The 20,783-nt window shown below is 41.1% G+C and overlaps 6 protein-coding genes across 9 annotated transcripts; 5 read left to right on the top strand and 1 right to left on the bottom strand.

The window, feature by feature from the left end:
- Positions 1-602: 602 nt before the first annotated feature.
- LOC116197312 lies at positions 603-2,190 on the bottom strand. Its single transcript, XM_031527408.1, has one exon. The coding sequence runs from the start codon at positions 2,087-2,089 to the stop codon at positions 827-829; it is 1,263 nt and encodes a 420-aa protein (XP_031383268.1). The 5' UTR covers positions 2,090-2,190; the 3' UTR covers positions 603-826.
- A 1,845-nt stretch (positions 2,191-4,035) lies between these two features.
- Positions 4,036-7,262, top strand: LOC116197206 (uncharacterized CRM domain-containing protein At3g25440, chloroplastic). The gene is made up of 5 exons (XM_031527258.1): positions 4,036-4,273; positions 4,654-5,119; positions 5,595-5,996; positions 6,232-6,386; positions 6,889-7,262. Exons 1-4 carry the CDS (start codon positions 4,203-4,205, stop codon positions 6,382-6,384), a joined length of 1,092 nt encoding a protein of 363 aa, XP_031383118.1. The 5' UTR covers positions 4,036-4,202; the 3' UTR covers positions 6,385-6,386; positions 6,889-7,262.
- A 155-nt stretch (positions 7,263-7,417) lies between these two features.
- LOC116197207 (annexin D2-like) lies at positions 7,418-9,833 on the top strand. Its single transcript, XM_031527260.1, has 5 exons — positions 7,418-7,745; positions 7,823-7,937; positions 8,224-8,375; positions 8,467-8,685; positions 9,127-9,833. Exons 2-5 carry the CDS (start codon positions 7,865-7,867, stop codon positions 9,649-9,651), a joined length of 969 nt encoding a protein of 322 aa, XP_031383120.1. The 5' UTR covers positions 7,418-7,745; positions 7,823-7,864; the 3' UTR covers positions 9,652-9,833.
- A 975-nt stretch (positions 9,834-10,808) lies between these two features.
- Positions 10,809-13,255, top strand: LOC116194235. The gene is made up of 4 exons (XM_031522996.1): positions 10,809-11,047; positions 11,953-12,079; positions 12,494-12,662; positions 12,759-13,255. The coding sequence occupies exons 1-4, from the start codon at positions 10,850-10,852 to the stop codon at positions 12,976-12,978; spliced, it is 714 nt and encodes a 237-aa protein (XP_031378856.1). The 5' UTR covers positions 10,809-10,849; the 3' UTR covers positions 12,979-13,255.
- A 328-nt stretch (positions 13,256-13,583) lies between these two features.
- On the top strand, positions 13,584-15,779 carry LOC116194236. Of its 2 annotated transcripts, none has more exons than XM_031522998.1 (3): positions 13,584-13,816; positions 15,040-15,196; positions 15,420-15,779. In XM_031522998.1, the coding sequence occupies exons 1-3, from the start codon at positions 13,589-13,591 to the stop codon at positions 15,542-15,544; spliced, it is 510 nt and encodes a 169-aa protein (XP_031378858.1). In that variant the 5' UTR covers positions 13,584-13,588; the 3' UTR covers positions 15,545-15,779. The 2 variants fall into 2 exon arrangements, with proteins under 2 accessions (XP_031378858.1, XP_031378859.1); XM_031522999.1 differs by having other exon boundaries at positions 13,588-13,836.
- A 372-nt stretch (positions 15,780-16,151) lies between these two features.
- Positions 16,152-20,767, top strand: LOC116194234 (CD2 antigen cytoplasmic tail-binding protein 2). Of its 3 annotated transcripts, none has more exons than XM_031522994.1 (10): positions 16,152-16,478; positions 16,943-17,165; positions 17,580-17,705; positions 17,795-17,947; positions 18,383-18,512; positions 18,611-18,652; positions 19,594-19,857; positions 19,956-19,998; positions 20,081-20,158; positions 20,387-20,767. In XM_031522994.1, exons 1-10 carry the CDS (start codon positions 16,390-16,392, stop codon positions 20,457-20,459), a joined length of 1,221 nt encoding a protein of 406 aa, XP_031378854.1. In that variant the 5' UTR covers positions 16,152-16,389; the 3' UTR covers positions 20,460-20,767. The 3 variants fall into 3 exon arrangements, with proteins under 3 accessions (XP_031378854.1, XP_031378853.1, XP_031378855.1); XM_031522993.1 differs by having other exon boundaries at positions 16,153-16,478; positions 19,594-19,863; XM_031522995.1 differs by having other exon boundaries at positions 16,340-16,478; positions 16,841-17,165; positions 19,594-19,863.
- Positions 20,768-20,783: the final 16 nt, after the last annotated feature.

The following is a 20,783-nucleotide window of genomic DNA, read 5'->3' as shown; positions in this document are numbered from 1 at the left end:
CCATTAGCATCCCATTAACTTGGGCTGCTAGTGCTACTGCATTGAGGTGACCAGACAAAGCATAGCTAAAACGAGATATACATGTCCAAAGCCCATAGGCGGAAACCGGTTTCATCAAATCTTGAAACAAGGCTTGACATAGCTAGGACACTCGGTTTTTGCAGTATATGGTCACTCTTTCAACGCTTCCCCAACCGCCTTCCACACAAGGAAACCGATCGATGCCACATGCCAAAATCAATACCCCACAAGTTACCTGCTAATGCAGCAAGCAATTGCCTTTCCAATAACAATACGAGTAGTTTGAAAAGCGGATAAGCAAAGGGGAGCACAGAGGTTCAAACTACTGCACATTTAGGCAGCACGAGAGCAAGTATGCACCCTCACAATTACAATTCCCGAAAGAAAAAGTGCAGCGCTAAAGCAATACACAGGTAAGAATCACAAGCTCATAGGTCATGAACCAATTTAGAATATATCAGTACAAAGATGGCATGACATTATGAGTTCCGCAAGCTCATGGATAACAAAAGCAGCTGAAATTAGCAACATGAGTGGAAAAGGATGCAGCATACGAAATTGGAAGCTCAAGGCAATGCAAGAAATCAACCATAGGGTCAGCAACTATGCTGACGGCACGGATACTTAAATCAAGCATGGCCATATTATAGACCTATCATGGACAAAATACAACTAGGCTGTAATTCCTCAAAGGCGCTTCTGATCTCTTAAAGAATACAAGCACATCGACATGGGAGTGTACACAAATCACTTCTCGCAACTGCTTAAAATTCTATCTATGCAACACTCATTACCTACAAAACGATCACTTCGAAACCAAAAGAATCTCCGGCTTCTTTGCCTTCGTCGGGGTGTTGGTGTTCGAGGATGCATTACCAGAAGCAGTAGCTGCCTCGGCAGCTTTCGAATCAGCACGGGCCCTCTTATCAAGCTGAATGAGACTCCTGGTGGCCAAGATTGCCTGTGGGATCAACTCATGTGAAGCCCTACCGTACAAGCTCCTCACTGCAATTGAAGCAGCGTCTTTGACTTCCTGGGAGTTCAACGGAGCTAGCAGACAATGCCCTAGAATTCTCAGCACGGGCTGTAGGAGCTCCCATGGTAGCGGAATTCGAGCTCCTTTCAGGTTTTCAGACCCACCGTTTTCATAGATTTTCAAATGGCCAAACTCTTCCACGACATCCTCGGCATCGTGCTCGATTTCGTGCTGTAGATCGGCTATGCTTTGAGACTCATCTTCGGTTTCGTTGTCATTATCAAATTCTCTCCTGCAGGGGCAGTCCTGACCTGCCCAAGCTGCGGTGAACCTGCAGAGATCGAGCTTGGACCAAGCTGGCATTTGAGATATCTGACGATAATAACAGTCCAGGGCGATCCCGACAATCGTGGCACGCTTTGTGGACTTCACGGCCAATTGTGGCTCGAGCGGAGGGCAGAGGACACCCACAGAGGGCTGAGACGACCGGTTTGGTCCGAGAGATTGGGGTTTGTTCCGCGGTGTGTGGTAGAGGGATGGCTGAGAGAGATCGACAATCGAAATCGTGATCGGCTTGCCGGATCTAGCTTTGACTTCAGCAGAGTAGATTGCAAGGAGGACGGCCTCAAATCCTGCTAGGGACGGAGATGGATCGGAGTGTATGCGGGTGAGGTAGAGGCCGGTGAGTACGGGGAGGTAAGAGAGGACGACGAGGCGGAGCTGATGATCCGAGGTGAGGTACGTGTCGTAGAGCCACTGGCAGAGGGGATCGGAGCCGGAGCCCGAGAGGGCGGCGGAAAAGGCGGAGGAGACGGCGGAGTATGTCTCTTGGGAGGAAAGGAGGGAGAGCGCCGGGCGGTCGGAATCTGCCAGGGAGAAGAGGGAGAGGGAGTCGGAGGGAGGTAGAACGGTGGAGAGGGCGTGGATGCGGGACCGGGCCTTGGAGATGGACTCCCACCACGAGTGCATCGGATCGTCGGAGGCCCCCGAGGCGGCGCCGGCGGCGGGGTGCGGGGTGGTGGAGGCGGTGGAGGAGGAGGAGGACGGGGAGGTGTTCGACACGAGGTAATTGTTGTTGCGATGGAGATCCATGGCGGTGGACTGCTTGAAGGCTGACGAAGAAGAGACGAATCGCTATCTGCTCTGCTTCCTCTCTGTGAGACCAGAGGACTGAGAAGGAGCAGGAGATGATGTACGGACATGGACGAGAGAAGTTCGGAGGGAGAGGGAGAGAAGGTTCTTGGGCCTAGAATTTGGACCCATAGGCCCAAATCAGGCGGGTTTGAGAATGGGCCGACAAGTTAGTAACTGGCCCATGCAATAATTAGTAGAAAATTTGGAAATCATCTTTGGACCGTTTGGCGTATCAGAATGGAAATACAACGAGAATTGATTGATTTGGTTTGATCATTGAAATACACGCATAGTTACGTGTAGAAGAAGAGGAAGAAATAATGATAAAATCCGATATCATAATTCAAAATCATGTGATATATATATATATATATATGCATCTATAGAAATGATATTTGTATCATACACCGCTTGTGGAAATTGATTTTCCACAAACGACTCCTGTAATAATTGCGACAAGTGTCTTATTTAACTTTAAATACTAACACTGTTAAGTTTTCACTAGAAATTATAGCTTTGTAATTAAAATTAGAAGATCTAATAAATTAAACCTCATCCGTCCTTCCTACATAGCAAGTAGGAAGGATTTTTATACTTTTAATTTTTGCCTTTTTTATTATGATATATGTGATTTCTTTTTTTCTTTTTTTAATTTCTTCCTCTTTAAGGAATTCTTGCAATAATTCTGAACCTTATCTTTTCAAAAAAGTGCATACACTACTTTTGTGTTTACGATTCAGGGTTTTAACACAAGAAAGTCGAAATATATTCGATATAAACTCTTTCCATTTTCTCATTGAACGAATGGTACAAAAATAACTCATATTAATTTTTCGATCAAAGGTATTATGTGAGTAAAATCTTCAATTTATTGTTCAAACAATTAAATTTTTTCTTTCTTTTTCCAGATATTGTACGGAATAAAAAAATTGGAGAAAAAAACTTTAGAATTTTTTTGATTTATTATTTCATAATTTTTTAAAATATTATTAATTTAGGATTCAATATTTATCCTTTCACCGAGAAATATTGTATATTATTTTTACAAGGAGCTCTACATTCATTTAAAAAATTATACTATTTATTATACTATTTTCAGAGACATATGATCAATATAATAAGGCAAAAACTTTTAAAATACTGCGCATACCATGAGTATGTAATCTAATACCTATTTATATCTTTTCTTTACTATTATAATGTCTGAAGGCCTCTTTCATTTTGCTTTTGTCTTCCAAAATTGCCCATGTCAAATTATATTTAAGAAATTACAACTATAGAATTTAGGATAAAATTGTAATTTTAATCAAATAATTACCACCCATTCACCTTTTTCTCTCAATTTTTTTCTCCTTATCCTCGCTCACAATTCTAAGTTTCTAACTTTTTACCATTTTAATTATTTCCTATTTTGCATTAATTGATTGAATTAATTTCTATTCAAATTGAAAATTTTAAATTCGGAAATATGGGATTCGGGAGCATAAAAAAATTATACTAAGTACCAATAAATTCCTTTTTTATGTACCGACATCCGAAAGTCTAATGGACTCCGACTAATCCAGTTTAAGTATTGATCTACTAATCGGTAAAACTCTCCCAATTATATTCACTAGATTTGAAACCGAGACTTTATTTAAGAGGAAGAAACGTTGAACCGTTCGAAGTAATCCACGTTGGTGTATCAATAAAATTTATATGAAGATCTACGAAAAAAACTCATAAGTTTGTAGACAACTTTTATTTAGTAAATCTCATACGTAACGTGGGTCTATTTCTAGTATGTATAGATTGCCAGGGCGTGTTTTAGCTCGGAGTTGAGCTGGATATGAAGAGTGGCCCAAACTCGAATGGTCCAGCCCGGCCCATGAGCTCTCAGTTGAAAAATAAACGTACTCAAACGGGCTCCGTCTCCGCTCCGGACGTTGCCGCGCATCGGCGGGAAACCCTCTCCGGCTGACGGACTGGCTTTACCACTGTCGCGATCGGAGTGATGTTCGTTCACTTCTGAGCTGCAGAAAGCTTGCTGAAATTCTTCAGGAGCGTGATTTCGTCGTGAACTGAGCTAATCATGTTAGCGGCTGCTTCTTCTTCTTCAATCAGAGCCAGTGCTCGTAAACTCTCTCGATTGATTACACAGAGGTACCTCATCTTCATCATCTCGACCCTGCCTGAGGTCAACATACGTTTCCTCTTGCTCTGGTTTCATTTCAATCCTCACATGGTTTGGCTGCCCAGAAAATGCCGGATTTGTTCAGAGTAACTCTCATGCTCATTTCATTTTTCTCAATTTGTGCGGTAGGAAGTTGCAATTTTTGGAATTTTCCCATATGCATTACACAATGGTCAAGCTCTTCCTAGTTGGACGCTCAGAAGCGCTCGCAAACGATGTTTTCTTTTTAGTAAAACGATGTTTTCTTTGTGGCATTATGTTTTTCTGCTACTGTTTCATGCATAGCGTAGACCTTTCGTTCTTGGGATTTCTGCTGAGTTTGTGATAATGATGATCGTCATGCATGCAGGGATTGTATTATTTGGTCTTGTTTTGGTACAAATGAATCATGTCTGTCCACATCGCCCGTGGCTTATATGTTTCTGGAGGTGCACGGTCAGGAAATTCCAGTGGAGAGGAGGGGTTACAGGGCAGTGAGGCTTCATCAAGAGCCACATCTCTCTTCTGTGTCGAAAGATCCTGCACTAGTGCAGAGATTAAATAGTTTTGCTCCTTGTGGTGCCGCTGTGAAATGGCTTCAGGCGAGACAAATGAGCATTGCATCGATCGCCCTCAAAGCTGACGACGATGTCGTCAGGTTTTCTATTGGTAAACCCCCTGATGGACGCGGCTCCTCAAGAAAAGAGAAGAAGATGAGATGGGCTAAGAAGTCGAGAAAGGCCAAATTGAATGAACTCAGATTATATCGGTTAAAGGCCAAGAAGAAGATTAATTCTCCAAATCCTGAAGTTAGGATAAGATATAAGCTAGAAAAGGTTCGAAAGCCTGTCTTATACGTTTTCTTTAGGGTGTATGATATGCTTTGGAGAATTCAGTTTTATTGATCACACCACTCCAATGGGCTGAATTAAAGCATGCAGATAATGTGTGAAATTACTAGGACACACACGGGCATTAGTTATTCAGAAGTGTACTTGTGTTTCTGTTTGGAATTCACTTAAATCTATATTAGCTTGTAACTGAGTTTTAGTCAGTTAGTTTTACGTTTCGCTTGGAAATCCTTTTCTGAAAGACTAGAAATCATTTTGTCCCAGATTTCTTGGTTTTAGTGTTCTGATGTACTTACTTTAGTAGGTTGTACCAGGAATTTTCCTTTAATGATAAAGTGTCCTTCATTTATTCAATTTGATATCTTTTTTTTCCCCCACTTTTTCTTATTAGGAAAATAAAGGATGACATATGTACGTCTAACTAGGATACTTCAACACTGTTTTCTGGTCTTTTCACTAGGCCAAGAGAAAGGAGGCCTGGTTAATTGAGAAGCTGAGGAAATATGATGTTCCGAAAGCACCAGTTGAAACCTATGATCCAGAAATTCTAACTGAGGAAGAGAAGCACTACTTAAAGCGCACCGGTGAGAAGAAAAGGAATTATGTTCCCGTTGGAAGGCGAGGAGTATTTGGTGGGGTGGTTCTGAACATGCACCTCCATTGGAAGAAGCATGAAACTGTGAAGGTCATATGCAAACCTTGTAAGCCCGGACAGATCCATGAATATGCTGAAGAGCTTGCTCGACTTAGCAGAGGAATTGTGATTGACATAAAGCCCAATAATACTATAATTTTCTATCGTGGAAAAAACTATGTACAACCAGAAGTAATGTCCCCACCTGATACCTTATCTAAAGCTAAGGTAATTTCAAGAACTTAAATCATCCTCTGATTATGGTCCTTCTTAAAAGCATAATAAAGTATGTGATCACTCAGTGTCAGTGGGACATTCACATTGGATGACTCGGTAGATATTAGGTTCTCTATCTTGTGCCAGGGGACATTCTTTCTCAACTTTGAGTTTCATCTATTTAGTATAGTTGTTCGTTTTGAATTTCAGCCCATAAGTTTTCTTTGTTGCATCTGGGAAACTGCAGGCCCTGGAGAAGTACAGATATGAGCAGTCCCTTGAACATACGAGTCAGTTCATTGAAAAGTTGGAGAAAGAATTGGAAGAGTACCATGAACACCTCGCTCGGTATAGGAAAGAGAAAGAACAGGCCGCTCCTGTTTCTGGGGTTAATAGTTGATGGTATATATTCTCCATTTTACCAATTTTTTGTCTCTCTCTATAACTGACTATTTGGTGAATTTACTCATTACATCAATTTTTTCTTCATATCACTTCTTTTTGCCCTTCCTAGTGTCTAAAAGGTCAACTTTCTTATCAACATTGCTCATTTGTAGCTGTAGGTACTATAGCATTCTACTGCGTACTTCCTGGTGTATGATATGTATAGACCTCCTCAATGGAAGTAGCTGTTATATCATTCCCTTTTTTCTCTCTTTCTTGGATTTTTTTTTATTTGATCGGAGCTTGAATTATCGGGTAAAACATCTTGCGTTCTCATGGCTCCTTTTGGTTGGTAACCATAGTGCTATGTTATAGATGAATATAGTGCTTGCCATTTCTTGGTCTTCAGTATTAGATTTGAATTTCGTTATTGCATGAGTAAATCTTCTGTAGATGTATTTTATGGACTTGAGTTGAGTGCTAGTGATTAATTCCGTGTCGTTTGGCTTCTCGTCTGCAGCATAACCGCCATGGTTGCAAGTTTCATCAGATTAATAGTTTGGGATAGATGGTTTCCTATGAATTCAACACTAATGACTCTGGGGGCAGATTCGCTTGGAATCAGACAGATTTCAGAGGTTTCAGCTGGAGCGCAATGTACATAGCCTTTTTGCAGCATCATCATTGCGAGCATCCAGCATCATGAAGTGTCCTACACACTGGAGCTTCTCCATGCCCATTTTTTGATGCTCCAATAGTAATGTCATATCAGACAGACGTCGATCTTCTTCCCCACTGCAGAACTTGTATTTACATCTCTGGACAATGTTATTTCAACTTGCAGATAATTGAAACTCTGCAATTTAAAGCAAAAATGCACGTGATTGATAAAAATTCTGTCCCAATTATGTGTTTCTTACTGTTCGCAATTAAAATTGCTGACTTTTGCTCATCTGATGGAGAATCTAAACTCTCGGTCACCCACTATGAAAGTGTGGCCCGAGGTTGATAAGTGCCATTAGTGTCACACTCAAACACAGCTGCATTGTTACCTTTAGTGACATTTGAGAAGTTACTGAAGGAAGCTTTTTTAGGAAGCTTTTTTAGGAAGCCTGTTTGACTTTTGAAATGATGATTGCCATATTTAGCGATGGGTTAACATCATTAGAGAGGAATTTGATGCTCTTGTACTTGTTCACGGTCACAAATGTTAATGAGTAAGTCAGAGGAAAAGGAAGCTGGGACAACGGAAGCGAAAAGGTACTGTTGAAATTGGAATAGAGAATATGCTGCTCTCTTGATGTTCTTCCACTTTGGACGTAGCTGTTTCTTCCTTCTGCCCCACTTCTCTCTGTGCTGGGCAAAAGTGACACAAAGGTAATACATTCCTCATGGGGACAAATCATTAGATCTCTGCACTATAAATTGGTTTCTCAGTATTTGTTCTTTTGCAGCACAACAAAGGAAAGAGAGGATCTCCGAATAGGACCAAGAAAATGAGCAGCTGCTCTATGCAAAGCTCAAAGCAGCACGTGCTAGTATGTGAATATATGCATTGTTATTTTTCAGGTAATTATCCTCATTTTGTATTTGATATGCCGTTCACCTTAAGAACTTTCGACTGATTGCATTAGTAATCACTGAACTGAAGATCTGGGATGGTTCTGCATGGCTGAAGTTAATAATCAAATTTAAGATACTTTCAGTGCTGACCTTGAAGTCTTTCCAGAAATGGCCTACCTCATTGGTAGTGGTGAATCGAGGAGATATATGTTTGTGTATTACAATGTTCTCATTATATGTTTCTCTCTTCCATTTGAAATAGTTCTCTTAGCTTATTGTTTGCTAATGTCAGGAAATTGTGAGATCAACCAGCAAAAGCTTGTGGAGATACTTGCTAAAAAGAGTTCGCAAGAGCTCGAGATGATACATAAAACCTATACTGCTCTATTCGGTCGTGACCTCCTCCACGTAATCTCTGGCAACCAAAGAAGCAACACATTATGCGTAAGTACAGAAACAGACAACTTTAACTTGTTCAGCATGAATTATGTACGTTGTTGTTTCTAACACTAAAATATGATGGTAATTACAAAAGCGAGTCGCTTACCTGCGCCTGGTTGAGCCAAAGACCCGAGATGCCGAGATTCTTCGGAGCTCTCTTTTTGGAGGGAGTTTAAATCTCAACACGGTCATTGAGATAATATGCACGCGTTCTTCCTCCGAGCTTCATGGCATCAAGCAGCGTTACCGTGTTCGATACCAGTCTGATCTCGAAAAAGATGTAGCCACAAAAATCAGTGGCAGCTTCTCGGAGGTGTGTTACTTCTTACCAATGAAAATTGCAGTTACATTCATCCTTATATCCACCTTTAAGAATAACCTTATGAAGACTTTCTTCTGTTAATGGATTACCCTAAACCATTAGAAATTGGAAAGCTTAGCAGCTTACGGCATAACTATTTTCCGAAGGTTGATGATAAAGTTCCTTACCTTACATGCTGCATTTTTCTTCTTTTCTTTTTTAATAAATGATCGAAATGCCCTTCAATTTTATCTATTATGCATTTCTTGTTAGTAGAATAACATGATGGTAAAGCGGAAATGTTGAAAGAATTTGAATTTACCTTCTTCCCACCTCTAAAAGGAAGCATCGCCCCGTCATCTATGATGATTTCGTTCCATTCATCTTCTGTTTCTTAATATCAAATGTTATCATAGACCAAGTCTTTTGCCAATTATGTCTTTTGGTTTTCAGATTTTGGTCGCAGTTTGCAAGTCGAGCCACTGCCACAACTACAAGGCGGACACAGGTATGGCACTGTGCGATGCTAAGACTCTCTACGAAGCTGTCGAGAGCGGGAAGACCCTAGACAAGAGGACTATCACGACACTCTTGAGCAGAAGGAATACTGCTCAGATCAAAGCGATCCTCCTCTCCTACAAGCAGCTGTACGGGCACGAGTTCTCCAAGTCGATCAAGAACCCGAGCAAGTGCGGGCAGTTTGGGTGGGAACTGAGGGTTGTTATCCGGTGCATTCAGTATCCGGAGAAGTTCTTTGCGAAGCAGCTGAGGATGAAGAATGCCGATGCTCGGGAGATGCTTATACGGGTGGTGATCACTCGGTCGGGACTAGACATCCGAGGCATAAACAGGGCTCTTGCTGCGAAGAGGGCCGGGTCACTCGAGAACCTCGTGAGGAGGGAGTTCAACGGCAGTGCTAAAGGTAGTTTGGTCAATGAAGTTGTAGCAGCCATTCTGCTTGAGCTGGTTAAAGCTTGAGGTTGCATATCCGATCGAGTTCATCATTCAAAAAAAAAAGAAAAAAAGAAAAAAAGAAAAAAGAGAGATTGTAATAATAATAAAAAGAAAATGAAAGCTCCCAATATTTTCTTGTAATAAAAAATTACTGATAGTGCCTATTGGTTATAATAAATGTGCGAATATTTTTCTGATTTTCTCCACATTTTTTTTGTTATATATTTTACTCCTTCTACACGTCCCATTTCTTTTTTTTATGGTAATACGACTCGAAGTCTCAAAAGAAATTAACAGAATCTAAACAATACAACAGTGGAATAATGAAGTCCATCATATATCTTTTAAATGAAGAGAAATTAATCAGAAGCATGATTCGCAATATCGACATCCAACCGAACATATGGAGGACTTTGTAACACATGAATAGCCGCACATATTGTCTTCTTGATAAGCCTGCACAATGATCACTTGCAACCTGGATGAACTAAAACTTGCTTAGGAAGAAAAATGGAAGAAATCGATCGACTAAAACTTACATAGTAGGAACAATGGAAGAAATGGTTTGAGCGCCCTTTCCGGCCGCGTTTCTTTACTTCGTTTAACTTATGATAATAGCTAGACAGTTTTTCAAGTAAAAAATATTTTATTTTACTTTACTCAATTATAATTTCCCTCAAATTCAACGCTGTAATCGTTACTGTTTTATTTTTTCCATTTAATAACAATTTTTCATTCATACTTTTTTCTAATTAATTTTTTAATAATAAATTCTCAACCTACTTTCATATATATATATATATTATCGCACATTTATGTATCTATTAACACTTACAATCATTACGTAGAATCAAGTTGAGTTATATCATATTCACGCAAGCATATGTATTTTTATTATTCTGATGATTTAGTAATAAATAAATAAAAATAAATTTTCGATATAAACTTTAATATTCAGAAATCAATAGGTTCCGATTAATTCAATGATCACCCCACGAAAGAATAATGCTCTTTACTGGAAAAAAAAAAGAAAAAGAAAGAAAAAGGTAACCTTAAATTGGGCCACAGTTAAATTGGCCCATGTGAGGACCCTCTTCATATTTGATAAAATCCTAGCCGTTCATTACTCTGTGTTCGTGTGGGGCCCATTTTAGACGATCGTGATAAATATGCCATACGCCGTTTCACTCCGAAGCAGGGAAACTACGCTACACTCACCGGCATGAGCTTGTCTCTTCTTCAGGGCTACTCCTCGGCGGAAGAAGAGGCGGAAGACGACGCCGGTCAGCTCCGCAATTCTTCCGACGACGAAGACGGTGACGAATCCGGCCGCCCGGTCAGGTCCTACTCCTCTCTCCCGGAGGCTACCCGGCCGTCCCGTGAGTCGGGGCTTCCCTCCGCGTTCGATGCATTCTCCGAGGTAACTATAGCCACAGTTCATGTAGCACCCTCGTCCACTCCCAATTTCGATTCAATTCGAATAGATTACTATAGAACTTGACTGGGAAATGGAGATTCAGCCTTGCTTTGGTTGAGTTGCTTCCAAAATACTGGAGGTTGCCGTTGCAGAAGCTTAGTGATTTGCAAATGAGGATTTCAGCTGAGAGTAGAATGTGTATAGATTCATGCAGCGAACTGAATTTGCTGGAAATTATTTATATTCATAGTAGAATTAATGTTGGTTAGCAGGGAATAATGTTGGAAAACTAGGATTTATGTGAAAATGCATATTGGTCTGATAAAAATATGTAAGTTGTGAATCACTCGGGAAGCTTTGACTTAATTCTGCTTGTTCAATTCACTTGACGAAAATTTTGCATCCATTGTGATTTGAGTGGAACGTTACCAAAATTGAGCCTTGGGTGCTCGTTGCCCCATAATCAGAATTTAAGTTGACCTGTCACGGGGATTCGATGGAGTGATTTTGCTGCATCTTCTCCAGAGGAAGTATGACGGTTTTGTTTCTCAGCTCTTGGGTATGCATGGAGTTTGTTCCTGGTGGAAAAGATGCCTGATTTGCAACCTGGAAGACTACCGAGAGATGTCATATTAGGTGAATGAGTTGAGTGAATTCAAGCGTTCCTATTAGATTGGTCATTAGACCCTTGACGGGGTTGAATTGCCAGTCAGATAAGATTAACCTGGGTTGAAGAAGTGTTGAGCGTCAACTGAACATTTCTATTTGTTGCATTTTAGTGTAAACAGTTATTGACTGTTTGAGACAGCAAGATTAGAAGGTTGCCTCTGTTCTTTTCTTTTCGGATGAGTAAGAGTCGACTGATATTATTGTTTTCCCCATGTGGTCTTCTCTTGTGGTCTTTGGAGATTTCAGGACCACCGGAATTCCTAAACAATTCTGTTCAAGAACAGCCATCTGGTGCAGATGGCGACCAACAGATGTGGAGGCATGGGCGTCGCAGGAACCGTAGAGACAAGAAAGATCTGCCTTCTGGTAAGATTTCAAACAGAAGACTGTCAGTTTACATGTGGTTTTAAGAATGCATTCAGCTAGTCAAAATAATTTCAATCAGATAGGAATGGAATCACAAAAAAGTTGTGGGCTTGACAGTAATCCCTGGTAAATTTGCAAATATTATAACTGAGATAATCCCAGCATTTGGTATGAAAAGATATTGAGGCCATTAATCGGTTGGTTGACTGGGATCCTGTGTCCTTCATCAACCGATTCGACCTGTGTAATTTGGCCTTTTATGTCTGAAATTGCTGAGCTACTTTTGTCACGTTTACTTCGATGGTCCTTAAACCTCCTTATTCTGCTGCCGAGGTTTCCACCTTTCTCTGCACTTCTAATTATATGATAACGTAAGTCTCTGATCTTTTTCAATGGTTGCTGTCCAATTGGCAGGTGCTGTCATGGAGGCAAAACCCCAGCTAGTCGGTATTCACGAACGTGTAAGAAGTGATGTAGATGGTGGTACTGGTACTCAACTACCAACCCCATCGATCCCAAAAGAAGGTAAACGTGTGGCAACTGCAACCAACCCGAATGCAGAAGATGCTGCAGAATTGCTGAGGTGAGTGTCACTGGCTCCACTTGATCTTTGGTTTCCATAAATATTAGATTGATGACATTATCTATTTTCTCATTGTCCTCGCCTGTTGCCTTAAAGGATGTGCTTACAATGTGGGATACCCAAAACCTACTCCAATGCACGGGGAATGGTGTGCCCCATGTGTGGTGATCGTCCTAAAACCGATACTAGCTCGGAGCCCAAGAAGAAAGGATCAACCATCAAAGACAAGGAGAAAAGCAAGAGAATGAAGGGCCAATCTTCTCATGCTAATTGGAAGAGTGAAACCGAGATGCAACTCCGCCAACAGTTTGATTAGCCAACGGCAATGAAGAGCCTCCCCCTTCCTCTGTAGGTTAAGTCACTTTGGGCATAGAGAGCAAGTTGTCTCCTTATGTTGTACATTGTCAGTATTATTTAAGCGTAGCAATAGTCGTGTGTTTCATTCAAGATGCCTGCTCTTGTTACTTCGGAATGATCGTATGTCTTAGATGTGTTTTAACTTTAGAGATGTCTAGTGCTCTTTTTTGATATGTCCAAGAACTCCGACATTTTGAGAGTGGTTTCATATAGAAAATTGTTTCCTGGCAGTTCAATATGGATGTGATAGATCCCGAACAGTCTAATACTCGATACATCCACAGGAATCTATTGCAGTTGCCAAACACGGGCAACCACGATTGTTGGACATTTTCGTATGTATTGCCAGCGGTCTCGATTCCCAGCCGGACATCCCCTGAACATTCTAACATGTTGAGAGGACTCTGTGCAGATGTCCCCTGATTCCCTCGATGCTTCGATCAAGCCCGCTCAAGTTTGGGCCGGGCCGAATGTACCGCCCAGCCCATTTTCAGCCCATCAGTTGCTTGTCCAGTCCCTACAGCGGCGGGCCCCACTGCGAGCTGTCAAAAAACAATGGAAGATCTTCGATGGCTGAGGGAAGGGAAGGAGGAAGGAGGAAGGAGAAGAAGACGACGACAATGGAGGAGGAGAAGGGGAAAGGGAACGAGAGATGGACAGGAGCCATCACGAATCTGACGGAGATGTCCTCCAACTTGGAGTCCCTCCAGAAGATCCTACTCAAGAAAGCCGTCTTCGTCGACGAGGAGACCTTCGCAAGAGCCTCCCTCACGGCCGAACAGGCCCGCACCATCAAGGTTCCTCCTCTCAATCCCAAGTCAGTTCTTTTGAACTTCTGATCGATTCTTTCGCTGTCGATTGATGGGAACTCTCATCCGGGTTCCATTTCCGTGTCACTTATTAGTTGATGAATAAGGACTGTTCAGTCGTTCCATTGACTATGGCCTCTGTGCTTCGATCAATGTTATACTGCGAAACAAGAGCTATGAATTTGGTCTGCTGATGGCGAATCGAGCTTCTTTCCTTTCTTGATTTTCTATTTTGGGCAGTTTCTTGTTGAATCGGACTGCAGAATGGTGGGTGAGTCTGAATTTTGCTGGGTTGACTTAGAAATCAATCTGCATCGAACCTATAATCTGCCGGGTCGATTTAATTCACTGAAATAAGGCTTCTTTCTTGATTTTTGTATCCCTTTTAAGTTCGATAAGTGGCATCGGTGGATTCTTGAATGATGGTTGGCCGGAAAAAAGCCTGGAGTCACTAACTGTAAATTGAGTTCGCAGTCGGAATTAGGAAGAAGCTCAGCCCCAAAAAGTTACTGAAAATTTCGATGAGTCTTTTGCAGTGATTCGCTTATTAATTATATAATCTTGTGTTGACTACTTCAACTGAAGTTCCCGTTCTTTCTTCATTTCGGTTTCCTGTTTCTCATGGAGATCAATGTGTAGTATATAGTAAAGTTTCTTTTACCAAGCTAAGAAACAGAGTACGGTTCAATGCAGGGGAAGAAATTCGTAGTTAGCGAGTTGGTGATAGAGAATGAGTGAACCTCATAGGTATCTATTCGACTGTGGCTTGTTGGGAGCATTCATTGGTAGCATTTAATGAAAATCCGCGCATTGTTCTCTTTTTTCTCGGTGTGGGATGTCACTGTGTCAAATGGGTTGTGCATGATTGGGCTTGAAGAATTCACCCAAGCAAATTATGGTTAGTGTTTGATGTGGCTCGAAGGATTTCTTTCAAGATTTAGTGGTCTAGGAGTTTACTCTAGATTACTCTCTAGCATATGTTTCCCTGGTATCGAGATTCCGGGAGCTTCAAAGCTATCAGCTTTTGCTGAAAATGTTTTATACAGCTCAATAAGGGATGTCAGGGTTTTTCCCTTGGATTCTGGCATCCATTTTCTTCCTTTAACCATTATTACGGCCAGTATTCTTCACTGCCTTTGCTCTTAGAGAGAGTAAGTTGCTATTTAGCATATGGAGGGAGATTGAAAATTCTGCCAATCTATTCTATGTAGGTGCTTCAACAAAGGGTGGAGACCTTAGAAAGAGAACTTGATGCTGCCATTACAGCTGCTGCCCATGCTCGATCAGAGAAACGTCAGGCTGAGGCAGCTCAGAAGGCTGCAGAATTGCGTGCCCAAGATGTCACGAAGGAGCTTGAGAACACCACTAGTAAGTCTAATTTGTGGGTCAGTTACACTTTTTTCCTCTTTTTGGTTCCGCTGCCATGTTAGATGAGGAAGATCTAGATCATAAGATAGATGGTGCTTTAAGGGATCCTTATGGCAACAGATGTTCGGGCAGGCAGATCATGTCTCTGTAAAGTTTAGTCTGTGTAAAAGGAAGTCGGTGTTTGATATAGTAATTCATAATATCATTTGTTTATTCGGTGCAGAGGTATTTGAATTGCACATGGAAGAGCTGCGAGCAAAGCAAGAAGAGATCGCTAAAAGGGATAACGATATCAAACTCCTCGAAGCTATAATTCAGACTCTCGGCGGTAAAGAATCACAGTCATGACAGCATTCGAGACATGACATTGGTTTTGCATTTTCATGTCTCTCAAAGAGAGTTGTATAAAAAGAAGTAGCTGATAGTCTTATTCAGCCTGTGGCAAAGACCGAGTATAGCAGAGGAACTGGTGTAGTATTTCGTTTCGGGTTTCACAGGAATTTCCAATTTCCTCTTGGAAATTGTTGTCGTCGGGCAATTCTTCCTATAATATGTTTTTGTTATTGGATTTTTTTTTCTGCAATATCTCATTTCTTGCACTGGAAGAGGAAAATAAGAATATCTCATATGCAACAAAATTTGCATAATTATGATGCTTTTTTAGTTGCAAGCTTGTTCCCATCCTGGCATTGTGGATTAAAAATAAAAATAAAAAGGGGAAAATTTAAGGGGTAAATTGTCAAAAGTTATACTTCAGAGAGCACTCTGCCCATAGACGTAAGGCTCGGGGTATTTATGCAATTAACCGGAACTTGATGGTGCCGACGGCCCAGTTGGTCGGGAACTACCAATAAGGACGCTCCACGTCAGGACCTCCATGGACATCTTTTGGGCTGCGGAGCACCGTATCTCCTTCGCTCTCTCTCCCCTCCCTAGCTGTGGCCCGATTCTCGCCCCACTCTCTCTCCCTCTCTCTCCTCCTCAGTCGGCGACCCGAGGCGGCGGCGACGCCAAGGCAACGCTCGGCCTTCTCTCCGCCGCGACTCTCTCTCTCTCTCTCCCTCTCTTTCTCTCTTCCCAGCTTCTTCCGCCTCGAGTTCTCCTCCCGCTGTGTCATCTCTCAATCCGACGAGACTTCTCTCTCAGTCCGACTCTCTTCCCCCTCTGCGTCTCTCCCTTCCCTGCACTCGTCTATGGAGGGAAGCCAGTCGCGTACGAGGAGCTCGCGTAAGCGTTCCTTCTTAGAAGAGGATGACGATTCTCACTCCAATAAACCTCCTGCGTAAGTAATTCTCGTATGAGCTCCATGTATTGATCATTTTCTGTTCATCTCACCGTTATCTAGCTTAATTTGGAGATTAGCCCATCAGTATTATGCTCCTACTGTTTAGGGATGAAAATTTTGATTTGAAATTGATTGAATGAATGGTTACTTGAGAAAGAACAGGGCAATGCAATTATTCAGAACATGACTTGAAATTACTAGGGGCAGACTATGTTTAGTTAGGGATGGCATGGAGTCGCTTGCAACATGAATTGATAACACTTTATTAACCGCGAGGCATCAGTTTGATTGGTGTGTTCATCGCTAATTCGACATGAATAAGCTAGCACTGACTCAGTTTGACCCGAATAAAAACACAGATAAGGAGCTCTGGACTCGAATTCTTGCGTTGCTGGTACTTGATATACGGTGCTGGTTCTGTGGGTTGCATCAGCTTAGGATGTTTATGCTTTCATGGACAGGCCAAAAAGGGTCAGGTTTCCAAAAGGCAAGAAGGTGAAGCCAGTAGATGAAGGGGCGAGCAAAAACCTCGCGCCTGAAGAAGCGGGCCCAGTTGATCTCACGAACCCTCGGTTCGCTTCTAAAGAGCGTGCAAAACGCCGGACCCAGATAACTGCAGACCTCTTAAGTGAAGAAAGCAGAGGTGCCCTCAATGACATTTCAGCTGCTGAAGTTACTTATGAGGTTTGTTCTACTTATGTTTTTATGTGTTTTGTATGTTTTTATGGCTTTGGACATTGGTTTGCTTCTTGTTTATCATATAGATGAGAGTCGAGTCTCTGCACAACACTACAAATAATTAAAAAGAATTAGTCACACCTATTCTCTCTCGGAGCGGAAAAATTTAAAATGAAGGGAAGTGTATCCTCTTCCAACTTCTCATTGTACGTCGGGTAGGTGGTGATCAAAATTTTCGCACTATCAATTAATTGGGTACGTTTTTAAAGATTGATGCAGTTACTAGGGAAATATTTTCTGTTATGTACTATTTTCCTTTCTTTTATTTTTCCTTTGGATGGCAGCTTTTCTTTAGCAGCTGGCATCATCGGTAAATGCGTCGAGGAGAGCTGAGACCAACTTTTGATGATTTTTTGGCAGGACAATGAGAACTTTGTTGATGATGGGATCCAATTAGAACCTTTCAATTTGGATAAAGAGAGGCAAGAAGGTTACTTTGATGCGCAGGGAAATTTTGTGGAATATGTCAGTGAAAAGGAAATTAAGGTAAAAGATATTGATTTTCAGTTTCTGGGGCAACAGGTTCTTTGAACATGTATTGCAGTTCTATACTGTAATTATATGAATTCCTGCAGGATGCATGGCTTGATAGTATTGAAGTTGATACGAAGTTGGCCTCCAAGATCCCTGTTTCGACAGTGACTGAAGATGATAAGCCTGAGCTTTCATCTGATGATATTGGGAGGATTAAAAGGCGGATTGCTGACTCTCTTCTGCCAGGAGAAACTGTCAGTTCTCTGTTTCTTCTTTGTTGTTGTATTTAAATTTGTAGGACCTTGTTCTTTGGATAAAAAATGTGCAAACTTCACTGATCATTTAGATAAACGCCAGGAAAGCATAGAAGTGATATTGGTCTGTAATAGTTCCATAGATAGGTTGTTTGAGAAATTTTATCTTGACGCAATGATTTTTGCCTCGTTTAGTTGTGAATTTTGGTCATGCAGTTATTATGAAACATCATAAGAATCATTAGTAACCCTCTCAATGCCTCTAAGATCAGTTGGTGGTGGGTGGGGGGAAGAGTTCCATGACCATTCTTCCTTGTTATCAGCTCACGTAATATCAGTAGAACACAATGACCATGATGTCCCTCCCCCACCCCTAATTATGTCTAGGTTTTGATGTCTATACTAAAACATGATATTATTCGGTTACTCATTTAGGTTTTGCAAGCCTTAAGACGGTTGAAGGGGAACTCAAATAATAGGAAGGAGAAGATGTCGGCTGAGACGAAACATCTGTTTGACCAACTGACAGAAGATGCAGCAATGCTCATGGAGCATGGAGAATACAGTAAATTCATTAGCTTTGGCTTGAAGATACTCCATAGAAATTTTAGGAACATAAGCTATTGCATAGGTTACCTTACTTTTCCTTTTTTTGTTTTGCAGATGTTTATCATGAACAGCAGGAAGTTTTTGAGCGTGAGGCAGGTAATCGTAATGATTCCTGCAATGTTAATGTTTTCTTTTTCTTTATTGATGGTTTATAGAAGATTTAGCAAATAGTAAGTTTTCTGTTAAGCTTACCGGATTAGTTTGTGCTTTAGATATGCAAGTACCTTTTCTTGTTAAAAGTTTGATGAATCAAGTAAGACAGGCACATTAGTTGTCTTAGATAAGGCTTAATTCTTATTTATATGCTGTTTTAGATTCTAAGTTAGACAGTTAAAAGCAATAGATGTTGTTGGAGAAGTTAAACCTGAAATAGGCAAATATTTAAGACAAGTCTATGCCAGATTCTGGTCAGAGACCCGAAAAATGGATGTGGGTCTGAGTCCACCTTCCATGGTTGTGTTGTCACAATTATTGCACTTCTTCTTCTTCTTCTTCTTCTTCTTCATGAATGTATCGAGTTATTTTAAGAAATTAAGCTAGACCTTGTTATGGCTGTTTGTTTTCATGGTCGGACTCTCTTTTTCTAAGTTAACTAGATTTTTATAATGATGAGCTGCTGCTTGTGATAATTCAAAACCAGCTCCCATCGTTCAAAAAAGGAAAGGCCAGATGTGTGATGGCTCCGCTTTTGTTGCCTCTGTCAATGCATGAGATATATGATGAATCTCTGAGCAAAAAAGAAAGAGATATACGATTACTCATTGAACACTTAAACCTGCAAGGTTTCTTAGTAGACTTTGGAAGAGGATCGTATCTTTCTTCATGACAGGAGCTTAATCTGTTCTTATGGTACTTTCCAGTTTCACTGTCGTACTTTGGTTAGACATTGTGGTGGAATACGTTTTTCACTTCTCAAAGATGGTTCTTCTAAAATGAGATAGTTGTAATTTGAGTGTAAAATCCAGCTTTGATTTGCTGTTTGCTGATACACATGCATGTGCTTTAACAACTGTTTCCATTGATTATAAATTTTCCAGAAGGATATGAAAGATTAGCTAGAGCAAGAGCTGGGGAGACAGATGTTATCGCAGACGGCACTAAACCTGCAGGAACAAATGGCGGGTTGTCGTCTTCTATCCTAGATGATACGGCAGTGGAACCCTCAAACCCTAGTGTATCTACAGCACAGATATCAACTGATGGTGCTGATGAATACGATATGTTTGCCGAAGATGAAAATACTGCTACAAGGCCATCCTCAGAAGGGAGTAATCCAGTCCCTCGTGATACTGGTGCAGTTGGTGAGAGTAAGTTCTTTTAGTACATCATATACACTGGCATTGAAGAATTGCTCTACTTTCGAAACCTTTTACTTATTTGCATTTACACCGATCTGCAGGTGGAGATTCGCAGGGTGATTATGTGTATGATGAGGCTTCAGGGTAACATCTCTATTCCCCCTCCTCTCTCCTTCTTATTTTATAAGTATTTTTTGCTTAAGACGGTTCTTGTTAAATTCCACAGGTACTACTACAGCAGTAGTCTGGGCTATTACTATGACCCGTCGACTGGGCTCTATTGTTCTGCAGCTACTGGACAGTGGTAATTAGCTTTCTTGGATATCTCGTCTTTGGAATTACTCATCGGACACTTTCACAACTCGCTTTCCTTCTGAATGGTCTACTTAACTCTAATGTTCGAACTTTAAAAGCTCTCTTGAGAGCCAGCACACTGGAGTGCTCATTCACAATAGTTAGCTCATGTCAGATAATTACCCAAAACATTCAGTCAATGGTTCACTTGACTTTGACTCCCCATGCCGTCTTGTAGGTACTCATTTAACGAAGAAACGGGCACTTATGAAGAAATCCCGGCCGAGCCAGTGGCATCTAATGTAACCTGATGCAAGAGGGACTTCCAAGCTTCAGAGGAAGGACAGACAGCGAGTGGTTGCAACTCATTGCAGTGCAGGAGTAGGCCTTACATGTAGGTGACTTATATCTGTTGCTGACCAAAAGCCTACTTGCCCGCCCGAAATCAACTTTCGTGTTATGTTATCTATATATCCCCTGTTTATGGGTAATATAGGCTCCTCCTATTGTAAAAATATCAAACTTTTGTTCTCGTCAATTTTTCCTTGGAACAATAGCTTTTGTGTCGATCTTTGTGCTTAAACCTGTTCTGAAGATAGTTCGGTATGCAGTTCGCCAAGATTTGTCCTCTCTGT

The sequence above is a fragment of the Punica granatum genome, chromosome 2 (assembly GCF_007655135.1).
Source record: "Punica granatum isolate Tunisia-2019 chromosome 2, ASM765513v2, whole genome shotgun sequence".
Lineage (NCBI taxonomy): Eukaryota > Viridiplantae > Streptophyta > Magnoliopsida > Myrtales > Lythraceae > Punica > Punica granatum.
The sequence above is the reverse complement of the archived record's forward strand: the minus strand, read 5'-3'. Positions and strand labels throughout refer to the sequence as shown.